The sequence below is a fragment of the Rhinatrema bivittatum genome, chromosome 4 (genome assembly GCF_901001135.1).
Source record: "Rhinatrema bivittatum chromosome 4, aRhiBiv1.1, whole genome shotgun sequence".
In the NCBI taxonomy this organism is placed as follows: domain Eukaryota; kingdom Metazoa; phylum Chordata; class Amphibia; order Gymnophiona; family Rhinatrematidae; genus Rhinatrema; species Rhinatrema bivittatum.
Window position 1 is genome coordinate 464,030,846 of NC_042618.1, and position 19,977 is coordinate 464,050,822.

Consider the following 19,977-nt stretch of genomic DNA (forward strand, 5'->3'; position numbering starts at 1 on the left):
CTATTCAGTCCGCCGCTAGAAACACTTTGGCCAACAAGGTATCGCATCGTGCTCAGAGATAAATCAACTTCTGAGTGAGTTCCAAGTGACACTTCTGCACATTGATTACCCAACCTAGGGATCGCAATCTGAACATTACCATGTGCACTGATCTCTCACAGTCCTCCCAAGACTTCGCATGAATCAACCAGTCGTCCAGGTATGGGTGGACCAAGATTCCCTCCTGACGAAGGAAGGCCGCCACCACCATCACCTTGGTGAACGTGCGAGGAGCTGTTGTGAGACCAAATGGGAGGGCTCGAAATTGGAAGTGTCGTCCCAAGACCTTGAACCGCAGAAACTTCTGGTGATTCAGCCGGATCGGAATGTGTAAATACGCCTCCGTGAGGTCCAGAGAAGCAAGAAATTCCCCTTTTCGAACCGCGGCCATCACTGTCCTCAGGGTTTCCATATGAAAGCAAGGAACCCAAAGGCAACTGTTCACCTTCTGCAGATAGAGGATGGGCCGAAACGTGCCCTCCTTTTTGGGGACCACAGAGTACACGGAGTACCGACCTCGTCCCTGTTGAGCCTCCGGAACTGGGACAATAGCTTTGAGCTCGAGAAGTTGTTGTAGTCACCTGGACCGCCTCTCACTTGACGCCACTCGGGAATCCACAAAAACCTCCTGGACCGGGCGTGAGAACTCTAGTGCATACCCGTCTTTAATCACTTCTAAGACCCAGCGGTCTGATGTAATTCTTGCCCACTCCGTGTAAACGTTGGATAATCTGCCTCTGACAGCTTCAATGACGGAATGGGTGCTCGTGGCTTCATTGGGGGTTTTTATTACTTCCTGCACCAAGATGTCCCGAATCTCTTCCGGGCCAGTGATCCCCTCGAAAGGACTGCTGGCGCCCCGAAGCAGGTTTAGAAGCAGGAGGTGTGGAGTATCTACCCGCTTTGAAGTGGCGAGAGTTCCGAAGCCTAGCTCGAGGAGGGAAAACTTTCTTAAATCTTTTATCTTCCGGCAACCGATTGCCCCTGGATTCGGCAAGCAGTTTACCAGCTGATTCAGATCCTCCCCAAACAGAAGCATGCCCTTAAAGGGTAGATTACAAAGCTGGGACTTGGAGGACAAATCCCCCGCCCAATTTCACAGCCAGAGGAGGCGCCGCGCTGACACCAAGGACACCATTCCTCTCGCTGAGGTCCTTACCAGATCATACAAAGCATCTGCAACATAAGCAATGCCTGCTTCTAGGCAGGTGGACTGCAGAGCCCCACAGTCGCCCGTATCGGCCCCAGTAGCCGACTCCTGGACCCAACACAGACAGGCCCTCTGCATGAGGCTAGCACAAACTGCTGCCCAAAGGCTTAGCACAGCAACCTCGAATGCACGCTTCAACTGGATCTCCAGTTCGCGGTCCTGTATATCCTTAAGGGCAGTCGCCCCAGCAACCTGGAGAGTGGTCTTTTTCGTGACTGCCGAGACCGCGGCGCCACCTTTGGAATCTTCAGTAAATCCAAAACATCAGACGATAATGGGTACAGTTTTGCCATAGCTCTGCCCACCTTCAAGCAGGAATCCGGAGTCTCCCACTCCCGGGTCACTAGTTTGCGAACCATCTTAGGCAGAGGAAAAGATGTTGTGGGACCCCTAATGCCGTCAAGGACTGGATTGATGCCCTCGTTGTCAGACTTCTTGAGAAACCTTAAGTCCCAGAATGTCAAGGACCTGGGGAATAAGGGGTCAACTCATCCTGCTTGAACAAACGCACCACACTGGGGTCATCCCCCTCTGCAGGAGGGTCATCTGGCTCATCCGGATCATCAGCATCCATATCAGCTGGATCCGGCCGCCCCTACTACCCCAGAAGCCAGCATCACCCTAGATCCCGGGATCGGATCTCGCGTACCCTGGGGAGAATCCCCTATGGGGTGAGCCTGATCAGGGCGGCACTGACTAGGGTCCAACCCAGACCGCTTTTCTCAGGCGGGTCCGAACCTGCCCCCAGAAGACCGAGCTGCTTTACCGCCGAGCGTTTCCTTGCCAGGAAAGCATGGTGCACAAGGAGGACAAATTCTGGAGAAAATCTCTCCGGGTCCCCCTCCCCCACTGGAGAGTCGGCTGGAGTAATATTATCAGTTCCCCCGGTGACGTCTTCCCTCACCGGGCATAGAATAGGTGTAGAATCCTCTTCCCGCGAAGCTGAAGGCGAGACAGACGTTCCCTCCCCAAGGGAGGAGGCAAGAAGCCCTGAAGAGCCCTCTAACCCCGGGGAACACGCTGCGCATAAGGAGGCCGCATCTAACGCCTGGCTGCTTGACCCAGACGCACGGCACGCCTGCGATTCTGTTTTCGGTGCCATCCGCAGCAGCGCGCCAATAGTCTGAAGTGAAATAGAAAAGGGCACGAATAAAAAAAAGAAAGAAATGTGGGGATCACGTGATGCTGTGCGAGTGATCAGACGTGTGGCTGATCGCTCTGGGGACCCCCCCTCTGAAAATATCCGGCGATCTCGGGTAACCTTCTCACTCGCCCCCACATAGATCACACCTGCCAGCTGAACTCTCATGGCATACCCGACGCTCGCAAACAAAGAAAAATTTGCAGGTATGGCGGCGAAAACGGGCCGAAAAGAAAAGGAGCAGCTAAAGGGCCCCGAATCTAAAATGGCAGATGCATCACAGACGCCGCCGGCAGCGGAACCGGCAGAGGCTGACATCGCGGCAACGGTAATAGCCGCGCTGGAGGGAAGATTCTTACAGCTCTCCTCTCAAATTACCGGAGTCAGCTCCCAGCTCTCAGAAATCCACACACAACTGCAAGCGGCCGAGTCCCAGATATCTGAGGTGGAGGACAAAATGGAGGCGCAGGGACAAGACATACAAGGCCTTAAGAAAATCCAGGCCGCCATTCAAAGCAAGCTCGACGATCTGGAGAACAAATCACACAGGAACAACTTGCGGCTCCTAGGAATCCCTGAAACTATCCCCGAATCTGACCTTGGCACTCGACTGGAATCTTGGTTAACCCAGACATTAAAACTGGGTAGCCAACATGGGCCACTACACATCGAGAGGGCACAAAGGCTCGGTCCCCCACTTATGGGGGGGACCGCTAACAATAGGCCTCGGGCTGTCATTTTCAAGGTTCTCAACTTTGCCCACAAGGTACAGATATTGAGGGCGTACCGGCAAACATCTGAGCTGCTCTTTGAGGGCAATAAAGTGCTCCTATTCCAAGACTACTCAGCTTCTGTGGCTACGCTGAGAAAAGCTTTTGCTCCAGCATACTCTCAGTTAGCGAAATTAAAAATCCGGGCACCCTGCTTTTTCCAGCTAAACTTCGCCTTATCTATAATGAACAGACTCATGTCTTTACTGAGGCCTCAGCTGCACAGGCTTTTCTCCAGGATATACCTTCAGGCTAAGTGACATTTCCAGGATTTCTCAGAATGAATTCTCACTGGCGATATGATAATGTCTTTTTCACATTGGGAGAACTTTCCAGTGGCCGCTTTACAGAGGTTTTACTGCTGGATGGAATATACTGCCTGATTTCTCTTTTCTGAGAGGGGGGTCCTCACAGTTCAAATGATCCTAAATTGTTTACTAGGTGTGAGGGAGGTCACGGTGCATAACCTTTGGTTTGTGTTATGTGGCTTCCTACACCTTCAAAGGGGAAATAGAGAGGGATATGCACCGAAGGGGACCGAGATTTCTAAGTTTTCTTTAGTTCATGTTACTGTTTACAATGTTTTTGCGTTTTCTATTGATACCGTGTCTGTTACTCTCATGGGTGGGGGTCTAGGCTGCGGGACTGCCACCCATATGAATCTATATGGAAGATCGATTTGGATGACCTGTGATATCACATATCAGACTGTCTAATGTACGATTTTGCACTTGGAATGTCTGTGGTATAGGTTCTGTAACTAAACGCTATAAGATTTTACAAGCCCTACGGTGGTACAAAGCACATACTGCCCTGCTACAGGAGACGAGACTCTCTGACTCAGAACATGAAAAACTGACTAAACAATGGGTGGGGGAAATCCTTTTATGCTTCTGCCTCTTCCAGTAAGGCGGAAGTGGCTATACTCGTCCCAAGTCAATCCCCTTTCAATTAAGTCACTCAGTGGTAGACCCGGAGGGCAGATACTTGTTCTTGGATATTGAGATATATGGGAAACGGATGTTACTGGGAAATGTCTATGCCCCCAACACGTACTCTCCTGCCTTCTATGCCAAGGTACTGCGGATCCTCCAAGATTACTCTCACCTTCCACTCATACTGGGGGGGGGGGGGGGGGGGGGGGGAGATTTTAATGCGGTACTTGATCCGTCTGTAGATCGGCAGCCCATGGGGTGGATCTCTAGGCTAGACTCAGTGAGGGGCCTTCCCTTTTTGTGTAAACTCTTGGACCTAACTGATATTTGGAGAATGCTTCACCCTACTGACCTCAATTTCACCCATATTTCACGATCCCACGGGTCCCAATCCTATATTGATTATCTTCTGGTCAGTTCCAACTATTTTTCCAAGGTAATGGGAGCTGATATAGGGCCTTTGGCCATTTCGGATCATGCCCCTGTTTGGGCGGACTTCACGGGCCTGGATTGTACTGGAGGGTGTAAACGCTGGAGATTTCTGGCAAAACTGTACTATGCCGAGGGGTTTAAATCATACATCCGGGATAAGTGGAAGGAGTATGATCATTTTAACCAACAATATCAGGGAGACCCCATTTTATATTGGGACACTGCGAAAGCGGTCTTACGGGGAGAGGTCATAGCTTATATGGCCCGAAAACAATGAATTGTCAGCAACCATCATCAGATTAGAAAGACAGTTGCGAAAAGCTAAAGCTTGCTTTACCGCTGTTCCCACCAGGGAAAAATCGCATGTCATTCTACTCCATCCAAAGCACCTTACATGACTATATTCAACAAAAAACTCAAAAAAGTCTCCTTTATTATAAACATAGGTTGTTCCAATTTGGCAGTAAGGCGGGCAAGCTACTCGCTGGACTGGTGACGTCTTGGGAAGGAAAATCGTATGTTAAGGGGTTATGGGATGTCACCGGGCAACTTCGAACAGCCACTAAAGATACTGGAAAAATCTTTACGGATTATTACCATCAACTTTATTCAGTGGACTCCAGTAATCGCCCAGACGTTCAAGCATACCTTTCCAAATTGAATCTCCCCTGGATACAGGAGGAGGACTTAACACTACTTAATGCCCCTATGGGCAAAATAGAACTGGAATTGGCTATTAAATATTCTACCTTAGGTAAATCACCAGGCCCTGATGGTCTTACGAATGAGTTAAGGTGATGTCTGATCTAATTAGCACCCCTATTCAACGCGTTTACAACACACTCTCTTCAGACTTTCAGGCCTGGCAAGCAAACAGGGTTACCATAGTAGTACTCCCTAAGCCGGGACGTAATCCGGAGTTGCCTGGTTCATATAGACCTATATCCCTTATCAATTGTGACTTGAAATTGATTGCCAAGGTGATGGCTGATCGCCTAGTATCTTTTATTGCTAAACTTGTCTTTTCTGGCCAGGTGGGATTTGTCAGGGGTAGACAGGCGGTTACCAACATCCGCCAGGTACTGGCCTCCATAGCCTTTTCGCAAAAAATGCAATTGAATTCCCTCCTGATCAGCTTCGATGCTGAAAAGGCTTTTGATAGGGTGAATTGGGCTTTTCTTTTTGAAATACTGAGCCACTATGGTTTCCATGGTCCCTTTATATCATTTCTTCACACTCTTTATGATTGCCCCCGAGCCAACATCTGGGTGAATGGGGAATTGTCCCAGGATTTCACACTGGCTCGTGGCACCAGGCAGGGATGTCCTCTGTCTCCCCTTTTGTTCGTTCTTTCTTTGGACCCATTATTGCGTACTCTGGAGGAGAACCAGAGCATGAAGGGGATTTAGATGGGGCCGGTGACGTTCAAATTGGCAGCTTTTGCGGAAGATCTTTTACGGCATTTGACAAATCCCACCAGTTCACTCCCTGTGGCTCTTCAGGTAATTGCAGAGTATATCCTTCATGATGGTCTCCAACCGAATCTGGACAAGTCTGAGGCTATGGTTATAGGGCCGGCTGACTGTATCTCATGGTGTGGGGAATTCCCTTTAAAATGGGCAGGTGATCGCATTAAATATTTGGGGGTCTGGGGTCCCAAATGCATTGCTAATTTGTATGAAATGAATGTGTCCCCCTTGCAACAAAAAAACGGAACGAACACTGTCCGCCTGGCTTCCTCTTCCCCTTTCACTCATTGGACGCATACATCTACTAAAAATGATGGTGCTACCCCGCTGGCTCTATGTGCTCAGTGTTCTTCCTCTTCTCCTTACGCGAGTTACCATTGCTCAATTCCAGAGAGTAGTGACTAAATTCTTATGGCAGGGGAAACGTCCGAGGACTGCACTACAACTGTTGATGAAGCCGCTATCTGTGGGCTGTTTGGGCCTCCCAGATTTGAAACTCTACAATCATGCGATCAATCTGAGACATATTGGAGACTGGATTTTGGGCAAGCAATTTTTTTCGGACACTCCCTTTGAATCTCAATTGCTTACTCCTATCTCGCCTCGCTATGCACTGCACGTCCCATATAACTCCATATCAACTATAATCAGATCGGATTTGCTCCTGCGACAGACATGGAAATGGCTCATACGGAAAGCTTCGTTACCGGACAGAGTATCACCATTTCTCCCGTTTTGTGGCAACCCAGTGTTTCCTGCGGGTTCGGACTCTTCCAGATTTCGCTCCTGGGAACGCTCCCGGCTTACATGCATTGGGCAGATGATGTATGCGGGTGGTACCCTAATACATTTCCCAGAGTGGATAACACATTGAAATCGTCGGTTCAGTGTGCTGCAGCAGTCAAAAAAGCAAACAGAATGTTGGGAAATATTAGAAAGGGAATGGTGAATAAAACGGAAAATGTCATAATGCCTCTGTATCGCTCCATGGTGAGACCGCACCTTGAATACTGTGTACAATTCTGGTTGCCGCATCTCAAAAAAGATATAATTGCGATGGAGAAAGTACAGAGAAGGGCTACCAAAATGATAAGGGGAATGGAACAGCTCCCATATGAGGAAAGACTAAAGAGGTTAGGACTTTTCACCTTGGAGAAGAGACGGCTGAGGGGGGATATGATAGAGATGTTTAAAATCATGAGAGGTCTAGAACGGGTAGATGTGAATCGGTTATTTACTCTTTTGGATAGTAGAAAGACTAGGGGGCACTCCATGAAGTTAGCATGGGGCACATTTAAAACTAATCGGAGAAAGTTCTTTTTTACTCAACGCACAATTAAACTGTGGAATTTGTTGCCAGAGGATGTGGTTAGTGCAGTTAATATAGCTGTGTTTAAAAAAGGATTGGATAAGTTCTTGGAGAAGTCCATTACCTGATATTAAGTTCACTTAGAGAATAGCCACTGCCATTAGCAATGGTAACATGGAATAGACTTAGTTTTTGGGTACTTGCCAGGTTCTTATGGCCTGGATTGGCCACTGTTATAAACAGGATGCTGGGCTTCATGGATCCTTGGTCTGACCCAGTATGGCATTTTCTTATGTTCTATGGCCTCTCTTCCACTGACCATTTTCAATATCTACAAGCCCAGCATTATGTGCAATCGCTTGGCTTACCCACTTTCTTGGACCCAAAGTGGCAGCTCTTGAGAACTTGGTTTTATCCTGACAGTCCTAGGAAACATTCTATTTCTTATTTCTATAAACAGATGGAGGCTGCTTATAAGCGCTGTACTCTGGAGAAGGCACAGTTTAAATGGCAGGCGGAACTCTGGCGTCCACTGCCCGTCGCAGTGCTGAGGTCGGCCTTCACCATGACGAGAGACAACGTGCAATATGCTCCTCAGAGAAACCCGCTATAAACTCGTTTATCGAATGTACATTTCTCAACATCAAGCATATAGAGCGGGAATCTCCACCTCAGATACATGTATCAAGTGTAACTTGTGGGGTGCTACTTGGATCACTCTTTCTGGGGTTGCCCAGTAATCCAAATTTTCTGGAGAAAAGTTTTTCGTTCTGCAAATAGCGTTGTGGGTTTTAGAATTCCGTTTTCCCCGCTTGTGGCTCTTTTGGGGATTTTTCCCCGATCCAGCAAAGGAAGAAAGGGTCCGATCCTTTAGATTACAAAAGTCTACTTACTAGCTTGTAAGGCTATACTGGCAGTTTGGAGGAAACCGGAGGGACCCTCCCTAACATACTGGCACTCGTCTATATTAAATCTGCTAACAATGGAAACTCTAGCTAGCAGCCACCTGCCAATCCGGACTCGCAGTCTGGCTCCCGTTCATTCAAACTCTACCACAAGACTCGAAAAGTCTCTCTCTTAATCGTATGGATGTCTGACACTTAGATTTCACGGTGTTACTGTATAACTCTGCATTGTTGATGTATTAAATATTTGCATAGGTCCCTTTGGGTGCACCGGGGGGGGGAGGGAAAGGCTGATCTTAGAAGCTTATGACTGTATGGTATGTAACAGATCACATTATGTACCATGTGTTATGCTTTGTTGATGTCCAAGTTTCTACATAAAACAATAAAAACAGATTTACTGTTAAAAAAAAAAAAAAGAAATGCTCGGAGCCACGACGCGGATAAAATTTCAGTCAGGCAGAACCAGAAAAACAAACTTTGTGTGCTGTGGGCTAAGACTACCGGCTGAGGAGAAAAAAAAAATGCGCGCAGCCGTGCCGCGGGAAAGGAGCCTGTCTATAGTGAAATCGCAAGGCCCCCAGCAGGGAAGCGGCGAGTAAATGAGGCACACGGAGAAAAATCTCACCCTTGCCCTCAGAAAACGACCCGGAGCCCCGGGAGCTGAGGGGAACACTGCTGACAGCTTCCCCGGCCGGCCTTAAAACACCCAGTTCCTCCTGCACCTCTCTTTACCTCAACACTGAAGACTGTCAGTCAGCCACAGTGAAAAGTTTTTTTTTGGTTTTTTTTTAATAAACTTTACCAAGACACAGAGAAAAGCTGTTGCAGGAGACAAGGGAGCAGCTGCAGCAGAGACTGTGGTGAGTAGCCAGGAACCCCTGGTCGTCAGACACCGAACTGTGGCAGGCAAAACCCTGACAGGAATATCCAATTCCCCGGACGCCCGGCTTCTACTGAGGGATGGCCCACGAAGGAGCCTAACACCTCAGGAAGCGACCATAAACCAAAAAATTAAATTCAATCTAACTAAATAAAAAATATAAATATAAATACTGAGTGACTGCAGGTGACACTCTCTTTATGTAGCAGTGCCCAAAGTTCTAATTGTTCTCTGACTCCACCTGCTGGTAGGGACACACAACCCACTTTTCTGGACTGATCTGGGTATGTTCAGGAACTGTCCTTATTAAAAGGAAACTGCAAGGCTCCAATTATGGGATCCTCAACTTTTAGAAGAGTAGCATGGGAAGGAAAATCTTACTACAATCAAACTAGTCAAAATGCCAACAAGAAAAAAATTTCAATTAACTGAAGACTAGACAGACAATGGGAAAAACCCATTCGTACATCTAGGAGAAGACACAGAACACAAACTTTGTACATGTAACCTAGAGACTGAAAAGAGCTACAAGGGTAGCTACTTATAGAACAGCTATCATAAAAACATCTTAATGGCCAAAGAATCAAGCAGCAGTAACATGCATAGAACTTGTGTCAGATTCTCACAGCTCTTATAAATACAGCATATTCTCCTTCTCAGCCTCAGTCAATTATAGTTCTGTATTTGCATCCCCAGATTTTTACAACTTCATCATGACAATCTTCAAAGGCAAATACATCCATATAAACAGAGTTCCAGCACAATCCTTCAATTGTATTAGTTATAAAAGCAGTAGTTCAACCTGGAGGATCATGTTTCCAGTCATTTCAATTGGGGATCAGCACCTATATAAATTATCAAAAACAGTTTTAACATTCTATAGCAAAATGTACCAAAGATAAGAATGCATACCATACACACAAACTATGTGGCTGCCTCTCATCTGTTTTTTTTCCATTTTATTTTTCAAAAATCGCTGTAGCCAGCATGCTCAACTGGCTCTGGAGACCCTTCACTGGCCTTCCTCAGGTGCTGCTACAGTAGTGGTAGCTTAACCTTCATGGTGTGCCCAGGACCAACTGTACACAGATCTGGACAGCATAATTTTAATATACCAAGCAACATCCAAAATGTTTACAAAGAAAAGTCAATTTTTCCTCCTATAGTATGGGAAACTGCTATAAAGGTTGCAAGCTACTTCCACATGCAATAATGCATCACTGCTGCAAACTTCTACTGCTAGGAACACTAACATTACAACACAGGAAAACCCTCTGAATCCCCAACTCTAGGCATGGAACACACTGGCAGCCATAAGCTGTGTGTGAAGGGGGATAGGCAGTCTAGTCCTGGTTTTGCTCCATTGCATGCATGGAGTTTTACTTCTAATTTTCTCAAGAAAAAAAGATAGGCCTACACCTCCATGCATGTAACAAAGTAAAGCCATGATGAGTTCTCTGTATTGATGATTAGGTAGTGGCCTGCAGCACAGGGTACACCATGGGATTCCTCACCCAAGATGGTATGGCAAAGGCCCGAGGCCCTGTAGCATGGTGAGGGTCCTGGAGCGATGATGCGGTATTGACCTGCAGCACAGGGTAGACTGGAGAGGTTCCTTAATCAGAGACAATACGGTAGTGGTCTGAGGTACAGGGTACACCGTAGGGGATCCTACAAGTAGATACCGAGGTGATCCATGGAGTCAAGGTACTCACCAAGTAGTAGTTCCAGGAAGGGTCCTGGGGTATGGGAACCAAGCACAGTCCAAGGTAGAAGCCCTCTGAGGAGCAGATAGCCAGAGACGAGGAAGGGCCCCTGGAGGAGCAGGTACCCAGAGCGTCTCATGTCAAGTGCAGCAACTGGAACAGGAAGTCTGTAAGTGTGGAGCGGATTCAGCAACGAGGGAACTCCTTGCTAACTCATCAGTAGGCAGGGCCAGTCAGCTTAAGTAACAGCAGAGCGAAGACGTCATCCGGAAGGAACGCCCCAGAGGTTCCCGCCATGATGTGTACAAGACTGGGCAGTGCGCGCGCCTAAGTGATCTCTGAGGCAAGATGGCAGTTGGCAGCGCCCACGCTGTCCTGGGAACGCCAGGCAGGTCAGCGGAGGCCGCCCCTTTCCCCAAAGCAGACAAGGCAGCAAAGAAAGAGGTAAGCATTAGTGGTTGCAGCTGTCTGCGACCGACGGGTGTAACCGTGGATGAATATAATGAGCAACATGGAGTGTGAATTCTGAGGGTAGAAGTGATCCATGGGGAAGATATATGATGTAACAAATTATGTATAATGGAGGCCATTTTGTATTGGATGCGCCATTGCACAAGTAGCCAATGCAGTGAAAAAAATATGGAGGTAATGTGACCATGAATTCTTGCTCCTGTTAACATTTTAGCTACAAAAAAATACAAAAACAAAAGAGAGACATTGGGAGACTTGAAAGAGACATCTAACACGATTCTCTCCTGTGGAACTTTAAGCATAGTTGGCACAGCATTTTGTATGTTCCCCAAATGTCTATTTTGGGGCTCTGCTGATTTCATGTTAGATGTCTCTAAGTTTCCCAATGTCCGATGAATGCACTATATGTATGCACTATACTTCTTTATCCTTGGGACTGGGCAACAAGAAATGTTATCTATTCATTGGGATCTGCAGGTGCTTCCCAGAGATCTAGACTGGCCAGTCAGAGATGGGATGCTGGGCTCAATGGACCCTTGGTCTGATCCAGCACTGCATGCCTTTTATTTTGAACGCCCCATAAATATATTTCAGTTTGTGGTGATAAGTCATTAATTCTGCTTCTTGAACAGGGCTGAAAATGTTCTTGAAAACTTAAGCATCAGCTTACATTTTTAGAAGCAAGAAAAAAAATTATCTTTATAGTTTTTTTTAAAGGCTTTTTACTCCATATATTGTCTGGGGTTGTGTTTGTCCTACCCCCTTCAACCTCTCCTGATCTGTGTGCCCAACTTTAAGTAGCTGCTCTTCCCCTGGAGCACAGTTAGTTTCCCTTATCTGTTAACAGCAGCTCCTCCTAACCACCAAAGACAACACTTTTTCTACCAAGCTATGTTCCTCCTCTGACCACTGATTTCAACTTCTTATCAGGCAAGGTCCTGGATTTTTTTCCAGACCTAGCATTGTGTCACAAAATTAAGCTAAAAAGCAGTAAAAGCTGATTTATAGATTTTTTTTACTGAAAAGAATTCTGATTTTACACAGATTGTCAGTTTAACAAGTGTTCTTGCAGTAGTACTGATACATTTTCAGAAAAAAATAAATAAAAACTGAAATGTTTTCCTAACGAATGTCGGTATACAAAAAATTGCAAATAAAAATAAATAAAAAATAAATGAACAATGGCTCTATCATGTGACATTACCTGGCTAATTCATCCATGCTTGTCGACTGAGAATGTTATGTTTATTTTTAAAAAATGTGCATCAAATTGAAAAAAGAAATCCATGTGTCTTCAGAGCCATAGATTGATTCATATTAAGAAACACATTCATCCACTCAAACCTGTTAATAATTATTCACATGTTTTAAACATTAGGTATCCCAAAGTTACCTGTTAAACCATGGCCTCTGGCAAGAGGGCTCCTAATGAGTAGCAACATCCACCATCCGTTTCCTGTCCTTACATCACCGAGGGCCAGAGATATCAAGCCTCTCCCTACCCATAAAAAAAAGATGCAAACTGGGAAAACCCATGGAGATTTCAATGTCAGTACTATCTCTGGAACACATTTATGAGCGTGCCGGGTCTAAAAGGCCAAACAAGTTCATACTCTTACTGGAAGACAATATAGACCATAAGAACATAAGAAAATGCCATACTGGGTCAGACCAAGGGTCCATCAAGCCCAGAATCCTGACCGCGTTACTTCTTCATGAAACTTACAAAACTTCCACGTTTTTTCTCTCCTAGAAGTTCCCTTAGGCACATGAATTTCATTTTAGTTATGTTTTATTTTGTATTCAGTTCATATCCGTATTAGGTTTTGTAATTTTGTATGATTTTTATGAATTTTTTTGTACATTGCTTAGACCTAATTTTTTGTTAAGCGATTCATACATTTTAATAAGTGTAAATGGGAGATCAAGACAATTCCCTTGCCTCAAAATCTCAGTCTCACAGCAATTTTCAAATAATATGCATTAAAGAAAGCCATTAAACAAATGTATTTAAAATTATTCATTTCCCTCCAATCCAACGAACATGATGGGGTACAGTAAAAACATATATAAAACAAGATTAAACATCACAATAAAAACATTAGGACAGAACATCAATTGCCTAATAAATAAACAAAAAATTATAAAAAAGAAAAGGAAGGCCGAGACATTCAAACAATCTGTATTAAAAAAAAAATTAAACATCAATTATCGAAAATGTATACCTTACCATATAAAGCATATTGCTTGCATATGGCTGGGCCCTAGCACGGTACCAGTTATGCTGGTCCAGCATCTTTGCGATAAAACTAGGGTCGGTGTAGTGAGGTACCGGATCCACGCCAGAAAAGCAGCGGTGGACAAGCGAGACCTCCACTATCGCCAACAAACAAAGAAACTGTTTATTTTGCATTGGTCCCCCGAGACTTCGTATGCGAGAGGCCGCTTCACTTTCCACCCGATTCCTCCCGCGCCTCAGCCGTTAGTGCTTCTAAAACTGCCGCGCGCCCCCCCCCCCATCACGTGATAATGAGTCTTCCCACCCTTCAACGGGACGCTAGCCTATTTCCCGCCCACTTGAGTTGATAGTTTTGAGCGGCTCAGGTTATTTTTGGGCTGGGCGATTAGGTGACTGTTAATTGCCCTCGGTGTTGCTGGCGCCTCGAGCAATCGCAGGGTGATGTCTAATTGGCAGCAGCAGCCAATCAGAGGTGACAGGAACGAGCAGGGCAGATGCAGAAGGAAACTTTTGCTGCAGAATACAAGTGTAAGAGGAGGGTGTAAGCAGTTAACAGAATTTTAACATTTGGCGCAGAATTTGGAGGGAGGCCCTGCTGGCTGTAAGCGGAGCCCATCCCACTCGCGTCCAAAGATTAGGCCCAGAGGATGAAAGAAGAGAGAGGCCCGGTGAGAGAGACAGGAAGTGTCCCTTTGAGAGAGAGCGAGCGAGTGTGTGATGGGGGAGGGGAGCCTGTGTTAGGCAGTGTGTATGAGAGTAACAGATTAGGAGCCTGGGTGCATGAGTGAGTGTGTGAGAGATGAGCCTGTGTGCAGGTTTGTATGTATGTGCAAGAGAGACAGGGAACCTATGTGAGGGGGTATGAGTATGAGAGAAAGGGAGGGAGTCTGTATGAAGATGTGTGAGGGAGAGAGTGTGAGCCTGGGAGGGTGTGTGTGAGAGAGACAGAGAGCTTGTCTAAGGACAATTACTGTTAAGCTCAAAAATTTACTATATTTTATATATATATTTGGCATTGCTTATATTTATATTTATTGATACGTTAAACAGTTAAACTGTCTTTATAAAATATTATATTGCTTTATTTATTTCCAGTTAAACTATTATTACTTTATTTAGCACTATGTTAAATTGTCAATCAGTTATACTGTTCCATATGTTCCTCGGTTCCATGTAAAGCTCTGCTCTCTGTTGAGCAGTTCTTCGTTTTATGTAAACCGGATTGATTTGTAGTCCCTACAAGAACTTCGGTATATAAAAATTAAAAATAAATAAATAAATAAATAAATAATAAGGGGGCATGTGTGAGGGTATGTGTATGTGTGCGGCGAGATGGAGCCTGTGTGAGGGGATGGCATCTATGATAGAGAAGGAGCCTGTGTGAAGGGGTGTATATGTGTGAGAGAGGGAACTTGTGTGAGGGTGGGAGTGTATGTGTGTGTGCAAGAGAGGGAAGCTATGTGAGGGTGTGTATATATATATATATATATATATATATATATATATGCGAGAGAGAGGGAGCTTGTGTAAGGGGCTATACTACAAAGGGTATCAAATTCTGGAAGTGGAGAGGAGGGAGGAGTTTCAATATTTCTTTATTATAGTTTTGTATATCCAACTGTTGGCATGCTGTAAATACATTACAAGTCTGTATATTTTAATACATCAAAAATAAAACAATTATTACAAATATCATTATTTGGTATACTGAAGAGAAAAAAGTAGCCAAATTTGGCTCCTTTTTTTCCTGTTGTGTGAGAGAAATATTTTTGTGTGCTTTAGGCTAGTTTTGGGTTGGGCGACTAAGTGGGCATCTGAGTGGTAGCAGCTCACTATGTTGCTGGTGCCTTTTTCTTTGGGTGGGGCGGCTCAGCCAGTAGGTGCAGAGCGATAACTCATTAGCAGTGTAGGGAGATGATACCAGAAGATTTTAGTACTGTATGCAGAAAAAATAAATATTGACTCCTCAAGAGGGACACCCACTTCATATGATGGCCACAGACATGTATTTTTCAGCAGAAGAAGATGAGGAACTTTTGACCAGAATAACAATACATGCCCAGGTTATCTAATCTGCCTATTTAATTTAAGGGCTATAGCTCTTCTCCACAGTGAACTAAGGTGCCCAGGAAAGGGACAGGTCAGAGTCACAAACAGCCAAAATCTGCCTGGAGAAGAAAAACAGCCCACACTGACAGCGTGGACTCACGCTAGATGGGTCTGAAAGAAGCTTCACCTATACCACCCCCAGGTTGAGTCTTTGGGTTCCAGGGGATGGCAGAACTTAGGCAGAGTGCCTTAAGAGCATTTGGAGAGAGAGAGAGTCCAGAGATGGGCTAAGGTCAGGGCTGGCAGCAGGCAAACAGTAATTGGGTCAGGGCAGGTACAAGTAGAGCAGTCAAAGTCCATAACAAAGGTCAGTACTAGATGGCAAGCAAGAGAGTGGTTCAGGTCTGTAGTAGAGAACAGTTCCAAGCGGCAGGCAACAGTGATCCGGGTCTGTTGCAGAGGTCAGTACCAAGAAACCAATCAGAACAGACCAGGGCTGGATAAGGCAGACCAGACAAGACTGAGACTGGCAAGGTATAGACCAGACAAGGGGATGGACAAGACAAGGCAATGCAGGGCACGAACAAAGTAAAGGCAAGAAGACATGAGAGCAATACACACTGCAGACTAGACAGGGGACCTGTTGCTAAGGCAAGGTCTAGGTGCACGGCTGGGTTTTAAATCCCGAGACTGCACAGATGTCATCATCCAGGGTGGAGGACTTTCCTGCCACAGAGCCTATGAAGGCTGGTCAGTCCTGCACTTGTGTGCCCTAGGGGGCTGTATGGCTGGAATAGAGGAGGAAGAGCATTCCTGCCCCTCTGTTGTCCCAGTGGTGTTGGGGAGAGTTGGTGGCATTCTAGCAAAGTGCGGCTTGATCATGGGGCCATCCTGCAACTGGCCCAACATTACACAATAGTTAAGTGATTTAATAATCTGGTTGACATCACTGCCAATGCCAGGATAGTAGGACTCTATGTTATTATCAATGACCTAAAAGCCTAAGGTTCATAACAGAGTGACTGAATAAATGACTGCTGCAATGAACTGCAGATTACACATGCTCCATGGATATTTTAAAGCTCTTCTTACTTGAACTGTTCTGAAACAGTAACTGAAACTGAATTATTCTAGCCAGAGATATTACAAAGAACTTTTATTTCACTATATATCAATGGAAACTACAAATCTAAAGACAATTTTAAAATAATTTTTGGGTATTCTATGACAACTGCAGAACCAAATATGAATCACTGTTGATTTAATGACTGAATGATCTCATAAAAAATTAACTGAAGCCATTTCCAAGCATTCCAATAGGTCAGCACTGCACTACTAATATTTGAAGTGAATATCATATAAAGGATACAACTTGATGAGGATCTGTTTGCGTACTGCTTACCACATCTTCAGCCATACAGATCAATAACTCCCGCACCAGCATCATTCAAGTCATCACCAGGAGTACAAGTAGATGACAACTCAATGTGCTATTTGTCTACCCACACCCTATAAACAACTACATTGTTTTAAAATAAACTGGGCTGATTCTTTTAACTTAACCCTCATCTTTGAATATGCCATTCAAACTAAGCAAAACTTTAGGCAATGGCATCTCACTCGAATAAATCAACTTCTCTACTGCCAGCACCAACTAGTGTATTACTTGCTGCAACCCCGGCTGTATTTCCAGCCAATGTGTGCAAGGGACAAGACCACTTACAAGGATGTCCTGCTGAACTTGGAAGCAGTAAACTGTTAACATATATTTCAACATTATCAAGCTTATACACAAAATTTCAAATTGCCCAGACCTTTTAATAATATCATCATGCCAACATATATATTGTCCATTAATTGTCCTTGATTTCTTGTCTATCTAATGTTGGTGTCCATATTTACAGTTCACTGAACAAAAGTGGGGTAGAACTAATTTAATTATTGGAAAATAAATGGGTTAATATGTATACAACACAAGCACTATTGTTCTGAAATTGTCCTATTTCTCAGCACATAATTGATCTTACTATCCACCTTAAAGAATACTCTTATTTTTTAACAAGTATTTGCTATCAATTCCTTAGTTATTTCATTAGTTAGAATTCTTAAGAGTTCACCTGCCACCTATATTATTTCAGTAATCACTAGCTAAGAAAAACCACTCTTAGTAACCTTTTTTATTCTATTTCCCTTCCACTCCCACCATTAATGTAGAGAGCAGTGTTGGAATTGCATCTAAGTGAAATAGCTTAATTAGTTAGGAGTATTAACCACCACAATAAGAAAGCTACATCCATGCTTATCTGTTTATCCAGACTATGCAATTCAGTCCTTGTTGATTGTTGCCTGAATATAGATCCACCTTTCTTCATTTCCCCCTGTCATTGAAGCAGAGAGCCATGCTGGCTATGCATTGAAAGTGAAGTATCAGTCTTGCTCCCCTGCCGTTGAAGCAGAGAGCTATGCTGGCTTTGCATTGAAAGTGAAGTATCAGTCTTGCTCCCCTGCCCTTGAAGCAGAGGGCTATGCTGGATATGCGTGAAGTGTCAAACTTTCTCCCCTGCCATTGAAGCAGAGAGCTATGCTGGATATGCATTGAAAGTGAAGTATCAGGCTTATTTGGTTTGGGGTAGTAACCGCCGTAACAAGCAAGTTACTCCCCGCTTTTTTGTGAATGCAAATCCTTTTTTCCACATTTCCTCATTGCCGGTGAAGCTTAGAGCAATGTTGGAGTCGCATTAACCATGTGTATGTTTATTGAATAAGGGTATTATCTCCAGGTAGTAGCCATCGTTTCCGTGAGCCACACACTCTTCATTCACATCCTTTAGACTTTATGGATCCACAGAGTTTATCCCACACCCCTATGAAGTCCTTTACAGTTTTGGTCTTCACCACTTCCTCCGGAAGGTCATTCTAGGCATCCACCACCCTCTCTGTGAAGAAATACTTCCTGACACTGGTTCTGAGTCTTCCTCCCTGGAGTTTTAAATCGTGACCCCTGGTTCTGCTGATTTTTTTCCAATGGAAAAGGTTTGTCGTTATCTTTGGATCATTAAAACCTTTCAAGTATCTGGAAGTTTGTATCATATCACCTCTGCTCCTCCTTTCCTCCAGGGTGTACTAATATATTTTAGTATTTCATTTATAAGACTAGAAACACATAGAAAAATCTTCATTCTGTGGCTTACACATAGACTGGAATTTTTAGTTAAGAAATGTTAGAAAAGCTAATTCATAGACTGTATTATTTCATTTATTTAAAATTTTTGTTTATACCTAACTGCAATGTGTGTGCATTTAATTTCTGCCATAAATCTGCCTAACTTTATTGATTCTGCATTAAGTACCCCATTGCCTGATATACATTTGGACATTCCTCTGCAGATACCTGATTTGTTCTGCCCTCCCACGTCCCCCTGAAACTGAATTGATACATCATCGATAGGCCTCAAGCCTTTAAGTAAACTAAAGACCTTAAGATTAATGTCCTGCTGTCTCCTATGACAGGTAAGCGCACCAGTCTACCTATAGCTCTGTAGGTTAGGCATGCCTGGGACCAACCCAAGTCAAGGGAAGGAGAACGGTGTTTGGAGCTTATTTGGATATGTTGTCATATAAGATGATGAAAAGGAGAGATTGATGTGAGTGCTAAGGGCCCTATTGCAGGAATGACTTGGGATAAAAGAACAATGAAGAGGCAGTGAAATACTTTTTGACATGTCATGGGTTCATGCCCCCAGCCATTCTCTCAGTCACAATCAGGCTGGAATTCTCTGGTTACATAAGAACAACTGGTTAAGCCTCTGGGGGTTCTTTTCTACGGTCCTGGTGCCTGACCCCTCCTTGCAGCTTCTCCATTTCCATCCTCAGAGGCTCCCCAGGTCAGGTACCCCAATCTCTATTGCCTATACTTTACCCCATTCCTTCCATGGTGTCAAAGCTACAGGTTCAAATTCTCTCCAGTTGGTGAGTTGGGCTTAAGCACACAGGCCCCGGTTATCCCAGTAGTTTAAAATCTCTATAGCTTTAACCAGTTCCTTCCAGGGTGTCATTACTACAGGTTCAAATCCTCTTACCCCAGTTGGTGAACTGGGCTTAAGCACACATAGTCCCAGGTTATCTCAGTAGTTTAGTCTCTAGAGCTTTACTTTATCCCGTTCCACATCAGTCTCAAACTCATATAAGAAAGCAACTCTTGCCTTAATCCTCCTGCATGCTGCTCACATATGCTTCCTGCACAGTCTAAGTTTGGCTGTTCTGCATGGGTCTGGCTCTTAAGGAACCAGGCCCTACTGCCACTGTCACCATGGTCTGCAGCTTGGATTTGTTCTTCCCATTTTACTATGGCTGCAAGTATATCCACCCCACAGCAGTGTTCAATTAAAGCTCCTGACCTGCAGACTCTATGAGTGTGTC

General features: G+C 44.7%; 1 protein-coding gene across 3 annotated transcripts in view; it reads right to left on the minus strand.

Moving 5' to 3' along the window:
* The window catches only part of LOC115089153 (GLIPR1-like protein 1), a 229,005-nt gene extending 214,844 nt beyond the window's left edge, over nucleotides 1-14,161 (minus strand). Inside the window, exon 1 of one of the 3 annotated variants that reach the window (XR_003856019.1) lies at nucleotides 13,501-14,161. Coding sequence is in view for 1 of the 3 variants with exons in the window: in XM_029597154.1 (XP_029453014.1) it covers nucleotides 13,501-13,683 (183 nt within the window). In the remaining 2 variants the exon portion in view is untranslated. The remainder of the gene's footprint in view (nucleotides 1-13,500) is intronic. The other 2 variants (XR_003856018.1, XM_029597154.1) reach the window with 2 other exon arrangements.
* Between the last annotated feature and the right edge of the window lie 5,816 nt (nucleotides 14,162-19,977).